The sequence below is a fragment of the Grampus griseus genome (assembly GCF_964374135.1).
Source record: "Grampus griseus genome assembly, chromosome: 3".
NCBI lineage: Eukaryota > Metazoa > Chordata > Mammalia > Artiodactyla > Delphinidae > Grampus > Grampus griseus.
The window spans coordinates 100,648,954-100,672,490 of NC_139019.1; the positions used below are offsets into that span (position 1 = coordinate 100,648,954).

Here is a 23,537-nt window from a genome sequence, read left to right on the forward strand (position 1 = left end):
AAGTTGGTATTTAAAGCAGTTTATCATTAAGTTTGCTGAAATATACTTCTGCCCAATACTAGGTAAATGTAGTATTTTTATTGTAGGGGTTTCATACCCAGATTCCAGCAGAATTTTGTTATTTTTCTTATGTAATTTTCTGGCCTTTATTAACAGATACTAACTGTTCAACTTCTTACATGTGTACTTGCCATGTATTTTTATTAATGTTCTGAGAAGATACTTAGTTCACCGGTCACAGATTATAGAGCCATACTAAAAGATATGTAAGAACATCACAATAATACATTTGCCATGTTCTCTTACTTTAGTGCTATTCTCTTCTTCCCTTTAGAGTGGTTACCCACAGAACTTGATTAGAAATTTAGCTCTTCTAATTATTAGCTAGTAATTTCATAGCTATTTATCCTCTGAGCTTTAATTATACCATATGAAATAACAAATTATAACAACTATAGCTGCGCTGATAGACCCTCAAGAACACACCCACATATTGAGAGCTTGTATATATTTTCAGCCAGGCAAAATTACTCAGCTATTAGTAGAAGACAGCAAAAAAGGAAGAAAAAAAAATGGATTCATTTGGACCACCTGTCACATCTTCTTGGACCCATACATTTCTGACTTTTAAATCCAATGGGTAAATAGATGAGCCAAGCCAGACAAAGATATATATGGCAGGCTACTAGCAGGCTGTTGTGGAAGGATCGTATAAAAAGCATATTAAAAGCTTGATCAGCAATCTGTAGCCCAAGGATTTTATGATTACATAATCCTGGTTTACATTACACACTGAGCCCTTAATAACCTGTTTCCACCAATCCTGAAATTGTATGGGGGGTCTTCTGCCACAGGAACACTACTTCTGAGTCCCTGAAAGCCCTACTGTACATAACACTTCCTCATGGGGTTGTTATGAAGCTTAAATGAGACATGGGATGTAATAACATCTGGCATGATACCTGCTGGTTTTGTAAAGATGAGTATTTAAATGCTTATATAAAGCTTTAACAAAAAATGTGCCTGGCAATATGCCAAGAAGAGGATAAAAAATAATTTTTTTAAAGTACTTTCTGTAGAATCTAGGGCTGAGGCAGATAAATACATGGCACAATACCGTGTGATAGTCACCAGAGGTTTAACGGAACTTACAAGCCAGGCTCGGAACTGAGACAGCATGGAGCCCACAGAGCTGTTTGGTTACATCTGGAGGTGCTGGCCAGTGGAAGAAAAGAGAAAGCCTAGTCTGGTTATAGGGCACAGCCTATTCTGAGGCATGGCATTCTGACAGGCGGACACATCCTGGAGCTGCAAATGTGTGGTGAGAAGGTGAGGTCTTCACCTGAGGCTACTGTAGAGGGCTTTGCAGGGTCCACATCAGGCAAGTTCTTAAAGCTAAGGGCCTGATTATTCCTCTTTTGCATGACTAAGTTCTCATCATAAACTTCAGAGTTTCAAGTTGAAATGCCCCCTGGCCTCAAGCGCAAACTGAGTAGTCACAGCTGTTCACTTGCAGCCCAAGAAACTTGCTATACAAGTCACCTTCAAGTTTCTATTCTGCCCTGTGCTCTAACCTAAGAAAGAAACTCGGAGTTTGCAAATGTAATCTGATAACCAAATTTCCTCATTGGAACACTTCATCTTTTAGGTATTTTCAGGTTATTATGTTCTGGCCTGAGGGGCAGATTCCAGCCCTCACCTTTCTTTCTTCTTTCTTTCTTTCCCCCGCCCCCCCCCCACGTCTTCTATTTTTCTCTTATAGTTAAAAAGCCCTATACAGGCAGGATTTTAGAACTGGAGCATCGGAATGTGTGTCTCAGTGAGCAACCGACTTTAGGGCTCTGTATTATAGCATCATTCCCAAGTTCGACGGCTAACTCAGAAGGAGACGCTCACCCTGGAATCGAAGGGAAACAGTTAAGTCTTGGTAGAAGTAGTGCAGGGTTCGCTGCTGTTCGTGCCAGCCGAGTGTTAAGGCGAAAATTCAACAAAAAGCAAAATGAAGAGGCTCCATGCTTTTCTACTCCTTGCTGTCTGGCGATCTGTTAAGGGTGGTGTCTTGCAAATTGCAAGCCCAGCGCACGCTCGAACCTCAAGGGCAGGGAGCGTCGGGGTGCGGCCCTGTCCCCGGCGCGGTGGCGCGCACACCCCTTTTCTGCAGACTCACAGGTTTCCAGGCCCCGCCTCCTCCGGGCCCAGCTGATCTCTGCCGCCCTTTGGGCCTGAAACCCAGGAGCCCAGAGCCACACGCCCTCGGCTCCCGGCCCCCGGCTCCGTCTCCGGCCCCGGGCCCGCCCAGAGAGCGGCGGGCTACAGAGTCCCCACGCCCTCGGCTGCCGGCCCTCGGACTCCCGCCCCTGGCCCGCTCCGCGCACTGTCTGGGTCCCGTGGGCTCCGGGAAGAGAGGTGGGGCGGCTGGGCCGGGGGCGGGGCGGCGGCCGCGGCCGTGAGCCCGCCCCGCGCTCGCCCTCCGCTTGGCCGGCTGGCGCGACCATGGAGGTCTACATCCCGTCCTTTCGCTACGAGGAGAGTGACCTGGAGCGGGGATACACGGTAGGCGCCGGCCGCGGCGGGACAGTGCCCCGCGAGCCAGGCCTGCGGCTGCTGAGTCCGGAAGGTTCCTCCGGCAGCCGCCGCCCCTGCGCGGGGTTGAGGGGTGGGGTCCCTTCGCTCCCCTCCCTTTCCCTCCCTCCCCGGGCCCACTGGGAAGGCTGCGCCCCGGCGCGGGTGTCAAGGAAACAGGAGCCCCCTCCCTGGCGCGGCGGCGGCGGCGGGCGCTCGGGGTGCCCCGGTTTGGTCCCTTCCCCCTCCCTGCCCGGCTCCCGGCCTCTGGCTAGGAGCGCCGGGAGTCGTATCCTCGGACGCGGCGCTCGCCATTCTCCCCGCCGCCAGCCCTCTGGAGCCCGGGATGGGCTGCGTTCGTTTCTGGCACAGCTGCTCCTCTGTCCAGACAGAAGTGTCTTTGCGGGCGGGTTGATGTTGGTTTCCAAGTTACGTAGGGATTCATTCAGATGGAAAATACGCTAATTTAAAAAAATCATCATTTGTAGAATTTATTAGCCAAAGCAAACACATGTGTTGCTTTTAGATGATTCCCCAAGTTTTGTTGTTTTTTTTCTCGTTATGCAGTGCCATGAAATGGCAAAAATCAGGTACTCACTGAGCACCTGTTCCATACCTAGGACTGTGGTCTCTGAAGAATGAGAAACAGGATCCCTGCTTTCAAGAGTGGAGGAGTGGCAGGGAGGGCAGAGACCAGGGCCTGGAACCTTTGGATAATAAGTTTAGTAAATGAACTGTAGGTAGTTGATTTCCCAGCGAACTTAGACATCTTCATCTAGACAGTCATTGCTAGAGGGAGAAATGCCTCAGCCTGGGATAGACCTTGGAAAATTTTATTTCCATTTAAAGAACAGGTAGGCTTTGGGGAAAATTGCACAGGGCACTCTAAAGGATTGTTATTTTATTCACTTATTCACTTGTTATTTAATTCACCCACTTGCTAAACTCCAGTTACATTAGTTTGGCAGAGAAGTATTTTAATCTTTTCTCTAAAGATTATTGGGTTTTGGTGACAACTTATTTGGAACCTTGTGTTTTCATAGCGGGGATTAAATCACTCTCTCAAAGGAATTTTTAGAATTAAGAGTAGTGATGGAAAAAAAAAAAATCCAAGGAGTATGTGGGTTTCTAGAATTAAGTAGACTACTGGGTCCACGTATCACAAAACAAGTTCTCAAAGTGCCTTCCCTTGGGGGGAGGGGGGGACTTCAACCAAGGAAGAGCTGAGCTCCCTGGCTGTTATTTAGATAAATAAATGAGTTATGAAATTGATTAAATATACTGTATCTTCAAAAAAAGGGGTGGAGGAATGAACTTAAATTTGAACCTATTCAAGTCTTTTTCCTTAAGCCTAAAACCTTGGTGGTCTTTCCTTCTTTCAGGTGTCTCACCTCTCCCATCAGCATCAACAGTCATGGAGGGCTTTCCATCTTTAGGGCATTCTTTTAGCACCTGGAGATAAACAGGCTGCTTGTCAGGGGCCTTGGTCTCAGTAATCCAAGCAAAAAAGTTAATTACCTCCCCAAATAAGCACTTCGGTGGATCCGAATGGTTGGTTTTTTCTATTAGAGTGCCTGTGTTTTAACCCAAGTTTTCCTGTTTCTTTCTATTACTTGTGTTATGGCCAGCCATATGCCACACCCCAGGTTTTGAATTAAACTGATTTGGAAGGAGCCTTTTTCTTGGTAAACTTGGTAGGTAGAAGATTGCTTATGTGAGGAGAGTTTGTATGCTTTTTGAAAATTTACTTAAAAAAAAATCCTAATTTATGTAGGTTGGTAACCATTTTTTAAGATACTTCTGCGAGTGATTTTTTTCCTTTGTGAGTTTGTGAAGCAGATACTTTCTACCCTTGGCCAGCAGTTTTGGAATTGTACAGCAGTTTATTCATTCAGCAAACATTAACTGAGTGCCTGCTATGTGTCTGTATTCCGGGTGCTGGGAAGGTAGCATCAAATAATATTTCATCTTTTTAGAAAAACCCAGAATTTAAAAATATCTTCTCAGTTCCCTAAATAAGAAACTGGTAAAATAATGTATACTTTAGTGTAAAAAAGTACCTTTTTACTTTAGTGATTGTGTTTCAAATTTAAGAAATATTAAACTGCATTCTAACAAATTCAGTGACAGGAAATTTAAAGTACAGGATGATTTTTCCTCCTTCTTGTCCCATGCCCTTAGGGATAACGCATAGGGGTGCTTTCTTAGAGACTTTCCCCCTATGCTATGAAAACATGTTTGTTTCTTTTTTAGAATAAATAGCAGGATTTCACTATAACTGTCATTGTACAGCTTATGGATATCTTTCTGTGCCAATACGGATAGGTCTGTCTCCTTCTTACTGGTAGCGGAGGGATCTTCTGCAGAAGGAATGCACCGTAATTTGTTTACACAGATCTCTGTTGGTGGCCATTGACATTTGCTTCTAGTTTTTGGCAACTATGCCAAATGTTGAAATAAGATATCCCTGTACATGCTTTTTATGCCTACTACTAGGATTTCTGTAGAACATTAACTAGAAGTGGTACTTCTGGGCCTTCTAAGTTTTTATCAGTATTGCTCAATTGTTATTCAAAAAGCTTATACGAAGTTATGCTTTATGTATGAAGTAATTTACCTTTAAAGAGTGAATGTTTGCCATTTGAACATTTAAACATTTACCGTGGGCCTGCACTGTGTTAGGTGGGGAATTGAAAGGTGGAAGGATGTTGTTGCTGTCCTTAGGGACTCTCAGCCCATGCAGCAGGGGTCAGGTGGGGAAGGGTTAGAGTGCTCTGATGTCAGCTGGAGTCCTGAGGAGGAACAGGGCGGTTCAGCTCTGACTTAGGGTGGTGTGCTCTGGGTGGGGGGGGGGGGGGGGAGGAGGGGTGCTCAGGAATGCTGACATTTGAAATCTGATGAGAATTTTGCTGGGATTGTGAATTACAGAAAGAGGAAGTGCGGGGCAAAATTTCATCTCAGGAAGAAGGCATGTTAAACTCCCAGATTCACCAAAAAACAAACCACACCGAACAAAAAAAGGGCCACTTCTAAATCATTTTAGTTTACAAAGAAGCAGGAAAGGATATTGTAACAAAATGCAGGTGAACCCTTCCCACCCTACCCCTATCCCCCATAGTGTATTTGTTTGATATCTGTTTCCCTGCTAGGCTGTAAGCTCCTTGAGGCTAGGACAGTGTCACTCTCCACTGCTGTATCCTTGTACAGGGCTTATCACATAGTGAAAATTCACTACATCCGTGCTGAATAAATAATGAATGAGTCTTCTAATAGGAGAAGAAAGTCAGAAGCACAGTGATCCTGAGGCGTGAAGCAGCTCAGTGAGTTGGACTGGGGTTGTGCAGTGATTCCCGACAGAGAGAGGTGTGGAGAGACCAGATGGCTAGCCTTGAGAGCTATAAAGGGGTGTGGACTTCAGCTTCAGACAGTGGGAAGTCGCTGGAGTTTTAAGGAAGGAAGTAACATGATTAGCTTTGCATTGAGAAAGATGACCCTGGAGCATTAATCACGTAGGAGATGCAAAATGACCAGAAAGGAGAGGATGAGGGCTGAACTAAGGCAACTGGGAAAGGAAAGGGGAGGACTTACAGGAACCTCCAGGGTCTGGTGACCAGATGTGAGGCAGCAGGGTGACTCCCGCGAGTACTGGGTGCCAGTGACCAAAAAAAGAACTGACATGTGGGCAGTTTCATTTGGGGGCCTGCTGAGTTTTTTGTGGCAGATGAGGCTATTTGATTTTGGAGTTCAGGATACATAGAGAGGTCTGGGTGAGGGGTGTGAGGCAGGAAGAGAAAGAACAGTAGGTGCTTTATAAGAAGGAAAATGCTAGATATGGCTCACTGGCCTTGTCAGGTGAGGATGGAGAACAGTCCACTGGATATGAAAGGAAGCAGGTCCTGGGTGCCAGTATAGGTTAGTATTTATATTTTCCATTTTCAGATAACATGGTTGGTAAAAACAAAAGAAAACTAGAATTACCATTCATGTAACACCATAAAAGTTTGAAGGTATTAGATTTCATTTTCCATAGCTGTAAATATCGAGGCATTCAATTAGATAGATTTTCAAGTCCATTGTTTTTTTGGTTTTTTTTTTTTTTTTGCGGTACGCGGGCCTCTCACTGCTGTGGCCTCTTCCGTTGTGGAGCACAGGCTCCGGACGCGCAGGCTCAGCGGCCATGGCTCACGGGCCCAGCCGCTCCGCGGCATGTGGGATCTTCCCGGACCAGGGCACGGAACCCGTGTCCCCTGCATCGGCAGGCGGACTCTCAACCACTGCACCACCACGGAAGCCCTTCAAGTCCATTTTAACTGTATGTGTGTGACTGAGTGTGTTGTGTTTATATAAATACATCTTTTTCTTGAGATCTGGACTCTTTCACTGATTTACTTTATATCATGCTTTTCAATAGATAAGGCAGCTCCATATATACATGATCATAATATTGAGATATATGCAGGGATAATTATCAGTTTAATATTTTCTGGATTAAAATACACAAATAGAACAATATAATGAACCACCATTTACCCATTACTCACCTTCAATATTTTACAGTACTTATTTCGTTCACCACCCTTCATTCTTCCATTAAAAAAAAAAAATTCTGGAGTATTTTAAAGCAAATCCAAAATAAAATTTCACCTGTAAATATTTTACTGTGAATATCTGACAGGCAAAGACCTTTTAAAGAAACATAACCAAAATGTAAATACTACCACAAGGTTAGCAAAACCTTAATATCATCCCAATTCTTAGTTGTTTTTGTTGTTTTTAACATAACCGTAGTGCTCATATTGCCTTGGAATTAACAGTGGTCTGTGGGAAATATTATTATTGCCATTTTATATTTGTGAGAATGACACGTAAGATCAAGGGGGCCTGGCCACTTCCACTCTCTGTTTACTTTCATCCTCAGAGTCGCTTCCACCTGGTGACAAAATGGTAACATATTGCAGATTAAAAAAAAAAATCGTATTCTACAAAATCCAGAGGAAGAGAGGGTGTTTCTTCAGAGCAAGGGCACTTTTCTTCCTTCATATCTCGTTATCCCTAGTTAGTTCCTCAACCAATGCAGTTGCCAGAGGAATTCTGTGTGCTGATTGGCTGCCTTCACCATGATTCGTGTAATCACTGTGGCAAGGATAAGTTAACCAGACGGAGTGAAAATAGTTAGGGGGCATCCCTGGAGCTAGGAATGAGATCAGTCCATTCCTGCCACCTAACCCTGTAGACACCACAGCGGGAGAAGTTCAGAAGGATGGCAAGACCACAGTGCCCACAACGATTATCTTCCAGTCACCCTTTATAAGCATCTATGATGCAGGAGGCCTTTGTGTGACAAGGACATAGCTGGCACAGTGCCTCACACATGGTAAACTCACAGCATAGGCAAACATTAAACGTGTGTTGAGTGATTAAGTCAAGCATGTGTAAGATATGTTCCTTACCCTTAAAGACAAGAAATACAGTTTGAAAATATTCTTGAACATTAACAAACAGAATGCTACATTCACTTGAAAATCAAAAATTTTACAAGAGGATTGAATTTTGCAGATACGGTGCTTAGAAATTGATCTATTCTTTTAAAATAAACTTTTGATTTTGAAATCATTTTAGATTTGCAGAAAAGTTGCAAAATTAGTACCAACTGTTCCATATACCCCCTCACCCAGTTCCGCTGTTACCATCATCCATTACCATGGTAACGTCAAAATAAGGAAACCAGCATTGGTAACTTGTGATTAACTAAGCTCCAGACTTTTTGGATTTCACCAATTTTTCCACTAACGTGCTTTTTCTGTTCCAGGATCTCATCCAGGATACCACATTGTATTTAGTTTCATCTGCTTTGATGTGATACTAAGTAGTCCAAGTTGTAGTACACTGTCTCTCAAAAATGAGACAGGCATGTTATTAGATATGAACCTGTACAGATTAAATCAAATTTTGATTATTTCAGTTGCTTCCTTGGAAAGTTTTGCCACTTGGCAAAATCCTATTTATAATATTATACCAGTTTATGACAGAAGCTGACACAGCCTCACAATGAAAAGCACAGGCTGTGGCTGGACTCATGCTGTCTGCCTCATCTTGCCTGCAGCATTTAGCCTGAAGCCAGACTTTGGGCAAGCTACTTAATCTTCCTGTGTCTTATTTTCCTCATCTGTAAAAGAGGATACTAGTACAGACATACCTCAGAGATATTTCGAGTTCAGTTCCAGACCACTGCTTATTGCAATAAAGCGAGTCACACAAATTTTTTGGTTTCCCAGAGCTATAAAAGTTATGTTTACACTATACTGTAGTCTATTAAGTGAGCAGTCTCATTATGTCTAAAAAACATTTACATTGCTTAATTAAAAAATACCTTATTGGGGCTTCCCTGGTGGCACAGTGGTTGAGAGTCCGCCTGCCGATGCAGGGGACGCGGGTTCGTGTCCCAGTCCGGGAAGATCCCACGTGCCGCGGAGCGGCTGGGCCCGTGAGCCATGGCCGCTGGGCCTGCGCATCCGGAGCCTGTGCTCCGCAACGGGAGAGGCCACAACAGTGAGAGGCCCATGTACCGCAAAAAAACAAACAAACAAACAAAAAAAACCTTATTGCTAAAAGATGCAAACCATCATCAGAGCCTTCAGTGAGTTGTAATCTTTATACTGGCGGAGAGTCTTGCCTTGACGTTGATGTCTGCTGACTGATCAGGGTGATAGTTGCCGAAGGTTGTGGTGCTGTGTCTATTTCTTAAAATAAGACAACGGTGAAATTTGCTGCACTGATGGACTCTTCCTTTCATAAGTGGTTTCTCTGCAGCATGCAATGCTGTTTGATAGCATTTTACCCACAGAACTTCTTTCAAAATTGGAGTCAGTCCTCTCACACCCTGTTGCTGCTTTATCATCTCAGTTTATGTTATATTCTAAATCTGTTGTTGTCATTTCAACAATCTTCACCAGTAGATTCCATCTTAAGAAACCACTTTCTTTGCTCATAAGAAGCAACTCCTCATCCATTGACGTTTCATCATGAGATTGCAGCAATTCAGTTGCATCTTCAGGCTCCACTTCTAGTTCTAGTTCTCTTGCTGTTTCTAACGCATCTGCAGTGAACTCCTCCACTGAAGTCTTGGACCTCTCAAAGTCATCCATGAAGGGTTGGAATCAACTTCTTCCAAACATCTGGTAATGTTGATATTTTGACCTCTTCCCATGAATCATGAATGTCCTTAATGGCATGTAGAATGGTGAATCCGTTCCAGAAGGTTTTCAATTTACTTTGCCTTGATCCATCAGAGGAATCACTATCTATGGCAGCTATAGCCTTCTGAAATGTATTTCTTAAGAAATAAGACTTGAATTTTGAAACTACTCCTTAATCCATGGCACAGGCTATGGACAGATGTTGTCTTAGCAGGCATGAAAACAATATGAATCTCGTTGTACATCTTCATCAGAGCTTTTGGGTGACTAGGTGCAGTGTCAATGACTAGTCATATTTTGAAAGGAATTTTTTTTTCTGAGCAGTAGGTCTCAACAGTGGGCTTAAAATATTCAGTAAGCCATATTGTCAACAGATGTGCTGTCATCTAGGCTTTGATATTCCATTTAGAGAGCACAGGCAGAGTAGATTTAGCCTAATTCTTAAGGGCCCTAGGATTTTTGGAATGGTGAATGAGCACTGGCTTTAGCTTCAGTCACCAGCTGCATTAGCCCCTAACGAGAGAGTCAGCTTGTCCTTTGAAGCCAGGCATTGACTCCTCTAGCTATGAAAAGTCCTAGATGACATCTTCCAAGAAAAGGCTGTTGCATCTACATTGAAAAATCTGTTGGGTAGCGTAGCCACCTTCATTCATTATCTCAGCTAGATCTTCTGGATAACTTGTTGCAGATTTCTACATCAGCACTTGCTGCTTCACCTTGCACTTTGATGTTACGGAAATGGCTTCTTTCCTTAAACCTCATGAACCAAACTCTGCTAGCTTCAGACTTTTATTCTGCAGCTGCCTCACCTCTCTCAGCCTTCACAGAATTGAAGAGAGTTAGGGACTTGTTTGAATTAGGCTTTGGCTTAAGAGAAGGTTGTGGCTGGTTTGATCTTCTCTCCAGACCACTAAATCTTTCTCCATATCAGCAATAAGACTGTTTCACTTTTTACCATTCATGTGTTCACTGCAGTAGCACTTTTAATTTCCTTCAAGAACTTGTCCATTCACAACTTGGTTAACTGTTTGGTGCAAGAGGTCTAGCTTTTAGCTTATCTTGGCTTTCAGCATGCCTTCTTCACTAAGCTTAATCATTTCTAGTTTTTGATTTAAAGTGAGAGATGTGCGACTCTTCCTTTCATTTGAACACTTAGAGGCCAATGTAGTGTTATTAATTGGCCTAATTTCAATATTGTTGTGTCTCAGGGAATAGGGAGGCCCAAGGAGAAGGAGAGAGATGGTGAGTGGTCAGTTTGTGGAGCAGTCAGAACACACACAACGTCTATTGATTAAATTTGCTGTCTTATATGGACACAGTTTCTGGTGCCCCAAAACAATTACGATAGTAACATCAAAGATCAGTAATCACAAGATCACCATAACAAACATAATAATAATGGAAAAGTTGGAAATATTGCAAGAATTAGCAAAATGTTACAGACACATGAAGTGAACAAATGCCATTGGAAAAATGGTGCTAATAGACTTGTTCCACGTAGGGTTGCCACAAACCTTCAATTTGTAAGAAATGCAATATCTGCAAAGTGTAATAAAGTGAAGTGCAATAAAATGAGGTCTGCCTGTAACTACCTTATAGGATGGTTTAAGGATGAAGTGAGAATCCTTACAAAGTGCAAGGAATGGTGTCTCTAGTTATGTTCGTGATTTATTCATATTATTTCAAGTGGGGACTGCCTTGAAGTTTACTTTTTCTTTTTTAAGTTCTGCAACGTGAATTAATAATGTAAACCAAAGTCCAGGATAAATATTTGTGCTATGTAAGATAAACTCTTTGCTGAGACTTTGAAGTACTACAGAAGCAACGATTACATTTAACCAACTTGTATTCTTATTACAACTTTCGTCAGTTCAATTCAGGTTTAGTTTTCTAGCGCTATTTACTACATATTTTTTTCCTTCAAGATCACAGAGACTAGTATGTTTATATAAATGATTGGGATGTATTATAGTGGGCATGGAGATACGTATTTCCCACCTTCTCCATTCTCTTCCATCCCCCACTGCATCTCTCCAAAACAAGCAAACCATTGGGTTCATACCTTGTATTCTTATGCTAGTTTTCCAGGTACTCATTCAGGTTTTTAATGCAATTTCCTGTTATTTTGCTTTGTATTTGTCTGCTCTGTTTTAATTTTCAATTGTTGTCTTGCTCACCCTCCCTTTTAAAAGTAATCACTTATTATGGAAAATTTCAACATCTCCAGCACTGGAGGGAATAGTGACCTTTTCACTCAGCTTTTTTTTTTTTTTTAATTTTTAAAAATTTATTTATTTTTGGCTGCATTGGGTCTTCGTTGATGTGCTGGCTTTCTCTAGTTGTGGCGAGCAGGGGCTACTCTTTGTTGCTGTACGCAGGCTTCTCACTGTGGTGGCTTCTCTTGCTTCAGAGCACGGGCTCTAGGTGCGCGGGCTTAGTAGCTGGGGCGAGTGGGCTCAGTAGTTGTGGGCTCTAGAGCACAGGCTCAGTAGTTGTGGCGCATGGGCTTAGTTGCTCCGAGGCATGTGGGATCTTCCCGGACCAGGGATCGAACCCATGTCCCCTGCATTGGCAGGTGGATTCTTAACCACTGCGCCACCAGGGAAGCCCTTTACTCAGCTTTAAAAATGATAAACTCATGGCCAGTTTTGTCTCCTACTCTTTCCCACTGCTCCTTGCACAGCCTCCCCAAGATTTCATTTTGAAGGAAACCTCAGACCTGTCAGTGAATATTTTCAGTTTGTATGTGTAAAAAATAAAGATTCCCCTTTTAAAAAACAATCACTATCAGATTATTTAAAAATAAGCCATAATTCATCAATATTGTAAATATCAATCCATTTTTACATTTCCTTAATTTTCCCATTCATGTTCTTTTTTTTCTAATGCAGCTTGTTTGAATTGGGATTGAAACTAGGTCTATAGAATGTGATTGCTTAATATATCTTTTTTAATCTATAGGTTCTTTTTCTACCTCTCTCCCTTGCTTTTTTTTTTTAACAATTATTTTGTTGTATAAACTGTGACATTTGTCTCATAGAGTTTCCCACACTGGATTTTGCTGATTACATCCTTGTCATTACATCCTTGTCATGTGTAATATAAAAATATTAACACATTTTTCTGTTCCTTACGTGGTAAAAAGGTAGAGGCTTGGTCATTTTCAGATTTGATTTGTGATGCTAGCAGCCCTCAAAGAACATTGCCTATTAATATTAATCAATTAATTAGTATTAATTAATGTTAATTAATAAGGAATCTATTAATTCATTAGTGGTTGCTTAGCATTGATATACTAATTTTATCATTCTCTCTTAATTTATTGGCTTGAATACATGTATAAAGAAGGAACTTTGCCTCATAAATTAGTTACTCTGAAGCTTAGTTTTTATAGGAAAGGCAGGATAAATGCTTGATTCTTTCTCTTATTATTTATTTGTCAACATTATGGATTGGTTGCCTCCAAAGATCACAAACTAAAAGTGATCATAGAGGCTTTCTTTTAAAAATTAGCACTGTTATGAATTTATGTATACTAGCATGTTTTATGTAGTTCAGTCCACTGCCTTTGTCATTCTTATATACTTTTTGTCCCGTCTTTGGTCATTTTCAAGTTTGGCTTTTTCAAGTTGGGTGCTGTGTCTGGTTACCTTTAGTGGGAAATGAGTTAGAGACCATGATCCGGGCACGGGGTATATATAGTCGGCTTTCCGGATCTGTGGGTTTCACACCCATTCAACCAACCTAAACCTTTTCACAGTTCGTGGAATCGGCAGATGCCAAGCACACGGATATGGAGAGCGGACTGTATTTACTGTACAGTGTCCTTTTTTGTAAAGGACTTGAACATCCACAGAGTTTGGGGCTCCTGGAACTCATCCCCCACAGATTCCAAGGGACGACCGCATTTGTGGAGGTCTCTAGATCTTTTCTGTGGTCAAGGAAGGAATTTATTTTCTTAGTTTCTTGTGTCTTCAACTGTGTCTCCTTTCTCCCACACTGAAAATCTCAGTACAGTTGTCCCTCGTTATCTGTGGCCCATTGATTGGTTCCAGGATCCGCTCTGCATACCCAAATCCCAGGACGCTCAAGTCCCGTGATCGGCCCTCCACATCCGCGGGATCTGCATCTCTGATAACACCAACTAGCTACCCGGTCTCATTTTATTTTGTATTCATAGGGATTTTTTAAAAATTAGTTTTGTTTTGTACTTGTGTAAAGTATCTACTGCCTCAGGTTTATCTGCAGAAATCTAACTTCTGTTTATGTCCTATTCACCATTTCCTTCCTCTGCCATTAATGGCCATTAAGAAAAAAAGTTATGGTTTATCCTTATATTACAAATATATATACACAAATACAAATATGCTTGTTCCTCTACTCCTTTTCTTAGATTAAACAGTAATACATTAAAACATTTTCTTCCACCTGCTTTTTTTTTTACATAACAGTATATCCTGGAGATGACTACATGGGCAGACGCAGAGATGCTGCATTCTTTTCTATAGCTCTTTGCTCTCCATCGTTGGCTGCAGTCAATAGCCTTGTCCATATGTCTTTTTGTATTTTTGTCAGTGTATCTTTAAAATAGATTCCTAGCAGTGGGTTACGAGATCAAAAGGTAAATGCATATTTCATTTGGCCAGGCATTGTCAAATTCCCTTCCTTGAATGGTGCAATTTTGCACTCCCATAGCAGTTAATGAGAGTTCTGGTTTCCGCACAAACTTGCCAGTTGAGCATGTTGTCAGGCTTTTGGATTTTTGCCAATCTGATAGGTGAATGGTGGTATCTGAATGTAGATTCCATGTAGTTTGCTGGCTAAATTCTGATGACTGGATTGGGCATATTTGAAACATTCTGTGTCCCCCTTCTAGTTGCCCCCCCCTTTTTTGAAGGGAGTGTTGTGGGTATTTTAAATATGCTACTGTGCTCTTGTTGATTTTTATTAAAAACGCAGATTACTCAGGTTTTCACTTAAAAATTTTTATTCTAAGGAAGAACCAATATGTGGGTTGAGTCTCACCATCTGCCTTTTCTTAGTTCTTTGAGTTTAGATAAATTTAGGAATTTAGAAATTGCTTTAGAAACCGTGAGCTTCTCTCTCTTATACACCCTCCCCATTCTCTTCACCTTGCCAGTGGAACTTAATCTTATTTTCAAAATTACACAAGCCCAGCAGAGCAACAGTTCATTCTCGTGATTATTATGTGCCTCCTTTCTTGCAGGCATTGCACTGGTATTGTGGGTGCAGGGCAGCTGACGTGAGAGCTTGTTCTGGAAGGATGAGTGGCAGTTTGCCAGTTTGAGAAAGGGAGGACGATGATTTCAGGTTCAAGGAAGGGCCTCGGGAAGGGTGAGAAGTCTGGGTAGTGGGTAGGTGGTGGGGTGGGACTGGAGTTTGAAGGTTGGGTTGAGTGGTTTAGTGGGACTGTAGATCCCCAGGTAGAATTTTGTCCTGGAAGCTCTACAAGTAATGAGAGTGTTTCTTTGTTTATTTGTTTTTAAGAGGAGAGAAATATCAGAGGTACAAATGACCAAAAATATATGACAAGATAGTTAGTATCACTAGTAATTAAGGAAGGGCAAAGTTGAAACCAAGTTTTTAAAAAATTTGATAGGCGAAGTGAAAAAGATTGATAAAAACCAGTACTGGGCTTCCCTGGTGGCGCAGTGGTTGGGATTCCGCCTGCCGATGCAGGGGACGCGGGTTCGTGCCCCGGTCTGGGAAGATCCCATATGCCGCGGAGCGGCTGGGCCCGTGAGCCATGGCCGCTGAGCCTGCGCGTCTGGATGACTGTGCTCTGCAACTGGAGAGGCCACAACAGTGAAAGGCCCGCATACCGCAAAAAAAAAAAAAAAAAACCAGTACTGATGAAAATGGGGGTGAGGGGAGACGGTTCTTTACTGTCTGTTGCTGAGACTTTCCTACTGTTGGTGAGACTATAACTTGGAGAATCTGTTTTGGAGGTCAGTTTGACAATATTTATTAAATAAAATATTTATATAACCCTTTGACCCAGGCTTCCCACTTTTTGGTCTGTATCCATGAATGCACAAGGATATACATGTAAAGTTATTCGTTGTAGCGTTGTTGATAATACCAAGAGAAAATGGAAACAGATCACTCATTTGTTAAATAAATATTTAACAAATATTTACTGACTACCTACTGAGTGGCAGGCAGTAATCCACCTGTTTGGGATATAGCAATGAACAAAACAGGCAAAGGTCTCTCTTCAAGGAGAGTCAGTCGACAGTTTCTACCCTCAAGAAGCTTACATTTTAGTTGGATGGGTGGAGAAGGGCAGAAATAAACATGATAATTAAATTATATAATATCTCAGATAGTGATAAGTGCTGAGTAAAATAAACAAGGGAAGGGGGATAAAGAGTGCCGGGGGGAACATCAGAGAAGCCCTCTCTGGGGAAGTGACATTGGAACAGAGCCCTGAAGGAGGTGAGGGGTGAGTCATGAGGTTATCTAGGGAACCTTGTCTAGGCAGCAGGAACAGTGTGTGCAAAGGGCTTGAGATAGGAATGTGCCCAGTGTGTTTTAGATGTAGAAAGGAGTCCAGTGAGGTTGGACTGGAGTCAGAGAATAGGGGGTAATAGGGGATGAGGTCATAGGTAGTGTGATGGGGGCAGATAATGTGAGGTGAGGTGGTGGTTTGGGCAGTGCATAGCCAGTAGGTCTGGGAAGGAGGGATAAGGCTTATTCTGAGAGAAGGGAAGCAGAGGAATGATTTGATTCACCAAGTATGTATTGATTAATAACCACATGATCAGTGTAGTGGCACTCTTCTAGATGCTGAGGACACAGTAGCAGAGAAAACAGATGGAAATCCCCGTCCTTACATGTTAGTTACATGAGTTAACTTTGAAATTTCAGTGTGGAAAATAAACTATAGGAGGGTCAGGTACAGGCTGGAAGCTCAGTTAGGAAGCTATTGTGGTAGCCTACATAAAAGATGATGATGGCTTAGAACAGTTCTGTAGGTGAAAGTGGTGGAAGATGGATGGATTCTGGACAGATTTTGATGATGGAGCTGACAGGATTCACTGATGGATTAGATATGGAGTGTGAGAAAAAATGAGGAACGGAATGACTCCAGGATATTTAGCTTGAGCAAATGGAGGAATGGTGGCACTGTTAACTGAAATGTGGATGAATTTGGGTAGAGCACATTTTGGGGGAAAGATCAGAAGTCCTGTTTTTTGACCTGCTTAATTTGAAATGTTTGACCAGATATCTGGGCATCTTGTGGGTCAGTCAAATTGACATATAAAATTAACCATTCCAAGTCTACCCCTTACCAACTTGGCACCCATGTGCATCTCCTTAAACCATACTTAATCTCCAAATAAAGATGACAGTAAGGTCATAATTCTGCCTCACATGATACAACTATCCTGTATACGACTAAAACACTCTAACCCCTTACCCAGAAGAGGAGTTAAGGTCCTTGAGTCAGGATATCCTGAAACTTAAATACTATGATGTGAAGTTAACAATACTTAAATACTCCTGTAGAAAGTCAGTACATCTTTTTTTTATTATTATTATTTTTATTTTTGCGGTACGCGGGCCTCTCACTGCTGTGGCCTCTCCCGTTGTGGAGCACAGGCTCCGGACGCGCAGGCTCAGCGGCCATGGCTCAGCGGCCATGGCTCACGGGCCCAGCCGCTCCGCAGCATGTGGGATCTTCCCGGACCGGGGCACGAACCCGTGTCCCCTGCATCGGCAGGCGGACTCTCAACCACTGCGCCACCAGGGAAGCCCTCCTTTTTGTTTTTGTTCAGATGAATATAACATGAGAAAACGAGCTTTTATATTTTATTATCTGATATTTATTTTAAACTATGGTTTAGTTCTCCCCGAAGTTGGAAAGTTTTCAAATACATAACCTATGGAAGGTTTTTGTACCTCCATTTTTAAAAAGTGAGCATAGTGCAGGGAATAAAAGTTTATAGAAATGGTCTGTTTTCCTTGTTTATTATTAGTGAACAATTAGATCTTACTGTTAGTAAAAATTGATGGCTGCAGCTTCCAAACTATTGAACTTGTACTAATAAATGCAACAGTTGTTCATAATTTGGTGGTAAATGACCTTTAAATGTAGATGTTTACGGAGGCTGTCCTTGGGGAACAATTTAACTTCCAAATGACACCCATGAGTACTTGTTATCATTTAAATATGCTTCCTTTTGTCAATAGCAGAATAACAAATACTGGTTAGATTTCTAATGTTGATTCAGATACCAGGAAACCTGCTGAATAAATTAGTGTACATTTGATTTATATTGACCAAAATTTTTTACATTGCTGTGTTACAGGTCAAGGTGACATGCATTTAAATGCATTGTAGAGCAGAGGTCATGCTTGATTGACATGAATGCTTACACTGTTTTTAATTAACTTTTAAATATTATCCTAAAATTCCTTCTCAAGTACCAATTGTTAGGTAGAGGATTGAAATTAACTTAGGATATTAGTGGAGACCTTATTTTGAAAGTCAATAATCTTTCCCATAAAAATTATTGGAGTAAATTATTGCTACATTTTATCTTATAATTTGTAGGGAAATCAGATATGTTTTTTCCATCATAGACTCTGAATTCATTGTCTGTGGGTTTTCCATTGCCAGTTTTGCAGAAAAAAATCTGAGATAGCATTGAAAACATTTTTCGAAGTAATGAACAAAGTCTTGCCTAGTATAGGAAGTACTTTATCAAGCAAATGCATTTTTTTTAGTGCTAGGAACTTTTTCACTGATGATGTTGTGTGTGCCTGGAGGGAGGATAGTTTTCACGGTGAAAATGTAGATTAATCTTGTCAGCCATTCATTAGTAGTCCAAAATAGTATATGTTTTAGCGAAGCTTTAATCAACACCTTACTTGCCCTTTGAGAGAATATCTTCACAGTGAATGCTGCTTCTTTTGCATATAAATATTGTTGGATAAAAAGCATTTTGCTTCACTGTAGAATTTTTTTCACTTATGTCCCATGTAAGAAGGTTTACATAATTCAAAAGCTTAGAACTGAAACGTGCAAAGGTTTTTATTCTTCTCAACCATGCAGATTTGTTATTAATCAAAAAGTGTGCATTGGGAATTTCAGGATAACCTTCTGAGTTTTGCTTCTCAAGGAAAGGCAGCACAAAGCTCTTCTCTTTTACAACTTCTCATGTCAACTTTTACAGCTACCCTCTAGAGCAAACAGGATAGCAGCTCTGCCTACCTCCAGTGAATGGCAGAGTCCTGGGATGTCAGGTTAGTTTCAGCCACACTGTAGCTTTCTGCTCAGGTTCCAATGCCCAGAACAGCATCAACCCCATATGGTCCACGAGGTCAAAAAAAGTGACAGTGTTGAAAATGCCAGTGAGTGAGAAAAGGAAGTGGAGGTAATAAAACTGAAAGTGGTGAGAGAATGACCCATGTTGTATGTGTGTATGAGATGAATCATTCAATAGTAGGAACCATTCTGAAGGACTGAGGGGAGAGTCAGGCAGCATTTCCCATAAGTGGAAAGGCAATTGTGACTGACAAATGGAAAGACTTTTAGGTGTCATCACCAGCCTCGGGAGAAGGCAGGGAGTCTGAGAAAAAGGCTAATCGTCGATGTGATGGTGCTGCTGGTGGATGACCCCTTGGGATGCCATCCAAATGAGGGATTGAACTTCTAGTGCAAATAATTAGCTGCTAACACTGTGGTGCTCAGCTCTTGCTGCACCTTGGAATCACCTGGAGATCTTTATAAACTAGACATGCCTGGGTCCTACCCTCAGACAGTCTAATGGTTCTGGAGTATGGGTTGAGCACTGGAATTTTTTAAAAGTCTTTGGGTGATACTGATGAGCAGTAAAAGTTAAGAACTGCACTAAAAATATCCCCACGTGCTTGTGGAGATCATTAAGGGAGGTGACTTGCCCCAGCACATCTTAATAGGGTAAGTCAGTGGTTCTTAAGAGCACTTTCAGGCTCCATCCCCAGAGATTCTCAGGTGATTGGAGCCCAGGCTTTGGTAGGTTGAGCTCTTCAGGTGATTTTAATTTGTAGCTAAGCCTGCAAACTAAGGAGGTGGCTTACCCTGTTTTGAAAAAGATGCCCTGTAGAGTGTATATTTAGCATGAAGGAGATATGTCAGCTTTGTTTTAAAGCTTTGAAGGACTGATTTACATTCTGATTCAGCCAAAGTGCACCTAAGACTGAACACTTAAAACACCCTTAGGTCTTTGGATCCATAAACAAACGAACTTAGAAAAAGCTTTCCTGATGTCAGCTAGTTTGAGGAACTTCTAAGGAGTGCCACTGGTAAGCTTTGGAGCCAGACAGACTTGGTACCACATTCTGGCTTGTAACTTCCCAGCAAGGCAACTTGTGCAAGTCATCACCCTCCGTCTGTTCCCTAAAGTGTTGACCTCAGTTTTCTCTCAAGGATCTCAAATTAAGTATCAGCCTCATAGTAAGAACTCTCTGACTGGGGCAGCTGTTGTTATTTCTAATCCTTCTAATTAAATTTTTGCCAATAGAGGTTAATATTTCATCATCTATTTTACCTTTCTTTCATCTAGTGTTAAATTTGTTTTCACCTTTGAGTAGTTTCATATTTAATTCACTGCTTTAAATGAATTATTGTTTTTTTTGTTCTTAGATTTTTATTTATTTATTTTATTGAAGTATAGTTGATTTACAATGTTGTGTTAGTTTCAGGTGTTACAGCACAGTGATTCAGGTATATATAAATATATATATTCTTTTTCAGGTATATATATATATATATATATATATATATGTTCTTTTTCAGATTCTTTTCCCTTATAGATTATTACAAAATATTGAGTATATCTATTTTATATATAGTAGTGTGTATATTTTAATCCCAAACTCCTAATTTATTCCCCTCCCCTTTCCCTCTTGGTAACCATGTTTGTTTTCTATGTCTATTTCTGTTTTGTAAATAAGTTCATTTGTATCTTTTTAAATGAATTATGTTAAAAAAGCATTATAGCTGATTCACTTTGTTATAAAGCAGAAACTAACACACCATTGTAAAGCAGTTATACTCCAATAAAGATGTAAAAAATTATACTGCAAAAAAAAACTGTAAAAAAAAATAATAAAAGCATTATCAAAAGACCCTTGCAATGCTTTCAGATTAGAGAATGACATCTAAAGTGTCACCTCATGTAAAGTATCACCTCATGTAAAAACAAATGAAGAATGTTGATTATGTGGTTAAACAATCCATTGTTGACAACTGCTATTTATTTATTGATCACTGAGTGCTTTGATGAAATTCCAGCCACTCTTCTTCACTGTAGACTCCTAATAGTGTTCTCAGGTAAAACTTTGAATTGTTTTCCTCCTTTCTGCTGATATAAGCAGGTCGTTTTAGAAGAAGGCAGACAACCAAACCTAAATCTGTAAGTGTTTTAGCGTATGGCTCTGGCCTGGCAGTGGGGCTGGGCCAGTCCCCACCCAGACCTATTCTTGTGTGCTTTTATCTGAGCAGAAGTAGAACTTTTGACTTCTGACTCATCAGTGTGCAGGTTTAGCCAGGTTCAGATGACGGCAGTTTGAACGAATGTCACTGTAACCTGGAGTTTTGTGTTAGAAGCTGTTTCTGCAGTCAGGGTTTGTTCCTTCAGTAAGTCCCGGTTTTAGAAAAGTTCTGTGGAGTTCATCTTTCTGTGACCTAGAGGATTCTAAATGCCTGGCTGTGGAGGCCGACAGTCTGCTTTATTGGAAGTTTAGCTCAGAGTTCACGTGATTAGGGTGAGTAAGTTCGTGTACTGGGTGCTGTGTAGGGCCCCAAGCAGGGCTGGCAGGGAGAGCCCGGCACAAGTACCAGGCGCAGGCCGGAGCCATGAGCGGTGGCAGTGGGTGAGGGCTGGGTGAAGGCATGGAGATGTGGAGTGTGAGGCACAATTTCATCAGCCCCAATATTTACTTACATTCATTTATTCAGCCAATGGTTCTTTTTTTTTTCCTTGTGTTTGGCCACGTGGCTTGGGGGATCTTAGTTCCCAGACTAGGGATTGAACCCAGGCCCTCAGCAGTGAAAGCAGAGTCCTAACCACTGGACAGTCAGGGAATTACCCAACCAATGGTTCTTTTTTCTTTTTTTTTTTTTAATACATTTGTTTATTTATTTTTGGCTGCATTGGGTCTTCATTGCTGTGCGCAGGCTTTCTCTAGTTGCAGCGAGCAGGGGCTACTCTCGGTTGCGGTGCACGGGCTTCTCATTGCAGTGGCTTCTCTTGTTGTGGAGCACAAGCTCTAGGCGCGCGGACTTCAGTAGTTGTGGCAGGCGGGCTCAGTAGTTGTGGCTCGCGGGCCCTAGAGTGCAGGCTCAGTAGTTGTGACACACGGGCTTAGTTGCTCTGTGGCATGTGGGGTCTTCCTGGACCAGGGCTCGAACCTGTGTCCCCTGCACTGGCAGGCAGATTCTTGACCACTGTGCCACCAGGGAAGTCCTCAACCAATGGTTCTTGAAGGCCTACAGTACACCAGGTGCTGTACTGGGCCCTAAGGTTGCCATCACTTTCAGCAGTTTCTTTCCAAGACCCTCAAGAAATCCCAGAACACTCTTTCAGAAAGATTCTTCCTGTTTGTGAACACCATGTACACCTGAGCTATAGTTAAATCAACTAATCCTGTATTGCTCCATGGAGAGTTGAATGTATAAACACAGTTATGTTAACAAGCTTCAATATGAGCAAACTGTTAACTTCAGTTTTCTTATCTTTAAAACAGGTGAACGATAATACCTAACCATACAGTCATTGCCAATATTAAATGGCATGAGGCATGTGAACTGCCTGGCAAGGGTCTGCCTCAGATTACGTTGAGTGCAAAAAGAGCTACCGCTGTAATTAGGCCTCTCTCTGCCTTCACAACCTTGGCTCAGTCCTTCTCTGAAGGCCAGGTACCAAAACACAGTCTAGAAGCCTGTGTGAAAGACAGCTGGGGGCGGGATCTCGCAACAAGTTTCCTTGTTGCCTAACACATGGGGCAACCAGGGAGCATTAAATGGGTACGATGGTCCAAGTAGAGGGGAAAATTGATGTGCGTCCTTGGGTGCTGACAAGTGTCAGCGTGTTGTACTTGTTCTGATACTGGCCCATGCAGCATTAGAGCCAGCCTTTGTGAATCAGGCAGATGCTTATGTTTACTTTGTAACCTTGACCTCCTTGAGAGAACTTTCTGTGAGAAGGGAAGTAGCAACACTGTTGAAGAGTGGACCTTGGATGACACCCAGCCACTTCCTAACCATGTGTTTAACAGTCCCCAGTTGTTCAAATGCTTTGAGCCTTGGTTCTCATAAATAGGCATACTAGGAATGCTTTATATCCATTAGGGATTGTTTTAATCAAGTGAAATAATAGATGTAAAGCCCTTAACACGTGGTTGGTTCTGTAGTAGTGTTGGCATTTGTTTCTAAGAATTTAAATCTTTATGTTGGATTTCTATAGAGAGTTCCCTAAGTTAGGCTTGTGTGGGATTCCTGATTTGAGTACATTGGATACTGTGAACCCCTCTCCTGTTCCTTCACTTTACCACCAAAGCAAAACAAAAACAACAAAAATAATGCCTCTCAAGTAAACATTTCATAGAAATTCCAGTATGGCAAAGCAATTTGGGGTTCATGAAGTTGAATTAGAGTTTGACCTGTGTTTATTTTATTCATGAACTGTTTAGGATTTTCTCATGTCCGGTAGACACACTCTGTCAAAACCAATTAATGATAAAGTTTTGCCAAATGCAGAATACAGT

The 23,537-nt window shown here is 41.6% G+C and overlaps 1 protein-coding gene across 1 annotated transcript in view; it reads left to right on the forward strand.

The window, feature by feature from the left end:
- The first annotated feature begins 2,244 nt into the window (after positions 1-2,244).
- Positions 2,245-23,537, forward strand: part of SNX24 (sorting nexin 24) — a 162,302-nt gene continuing 141,009 nt past the window's right edge. Inside the window, exon 1 of the mRNA XM_082652187.1 lies at positions 2,245-2,553. Within this exon, the coding sequence (XP_082508313.1) occupies positions 2,494-2,553 (60 nt within the window). The 5' untranslated portion in view covers positions 2,245-2,493. The remainder of the gene's footprint in view (positions 2,554-23,537) is intronic.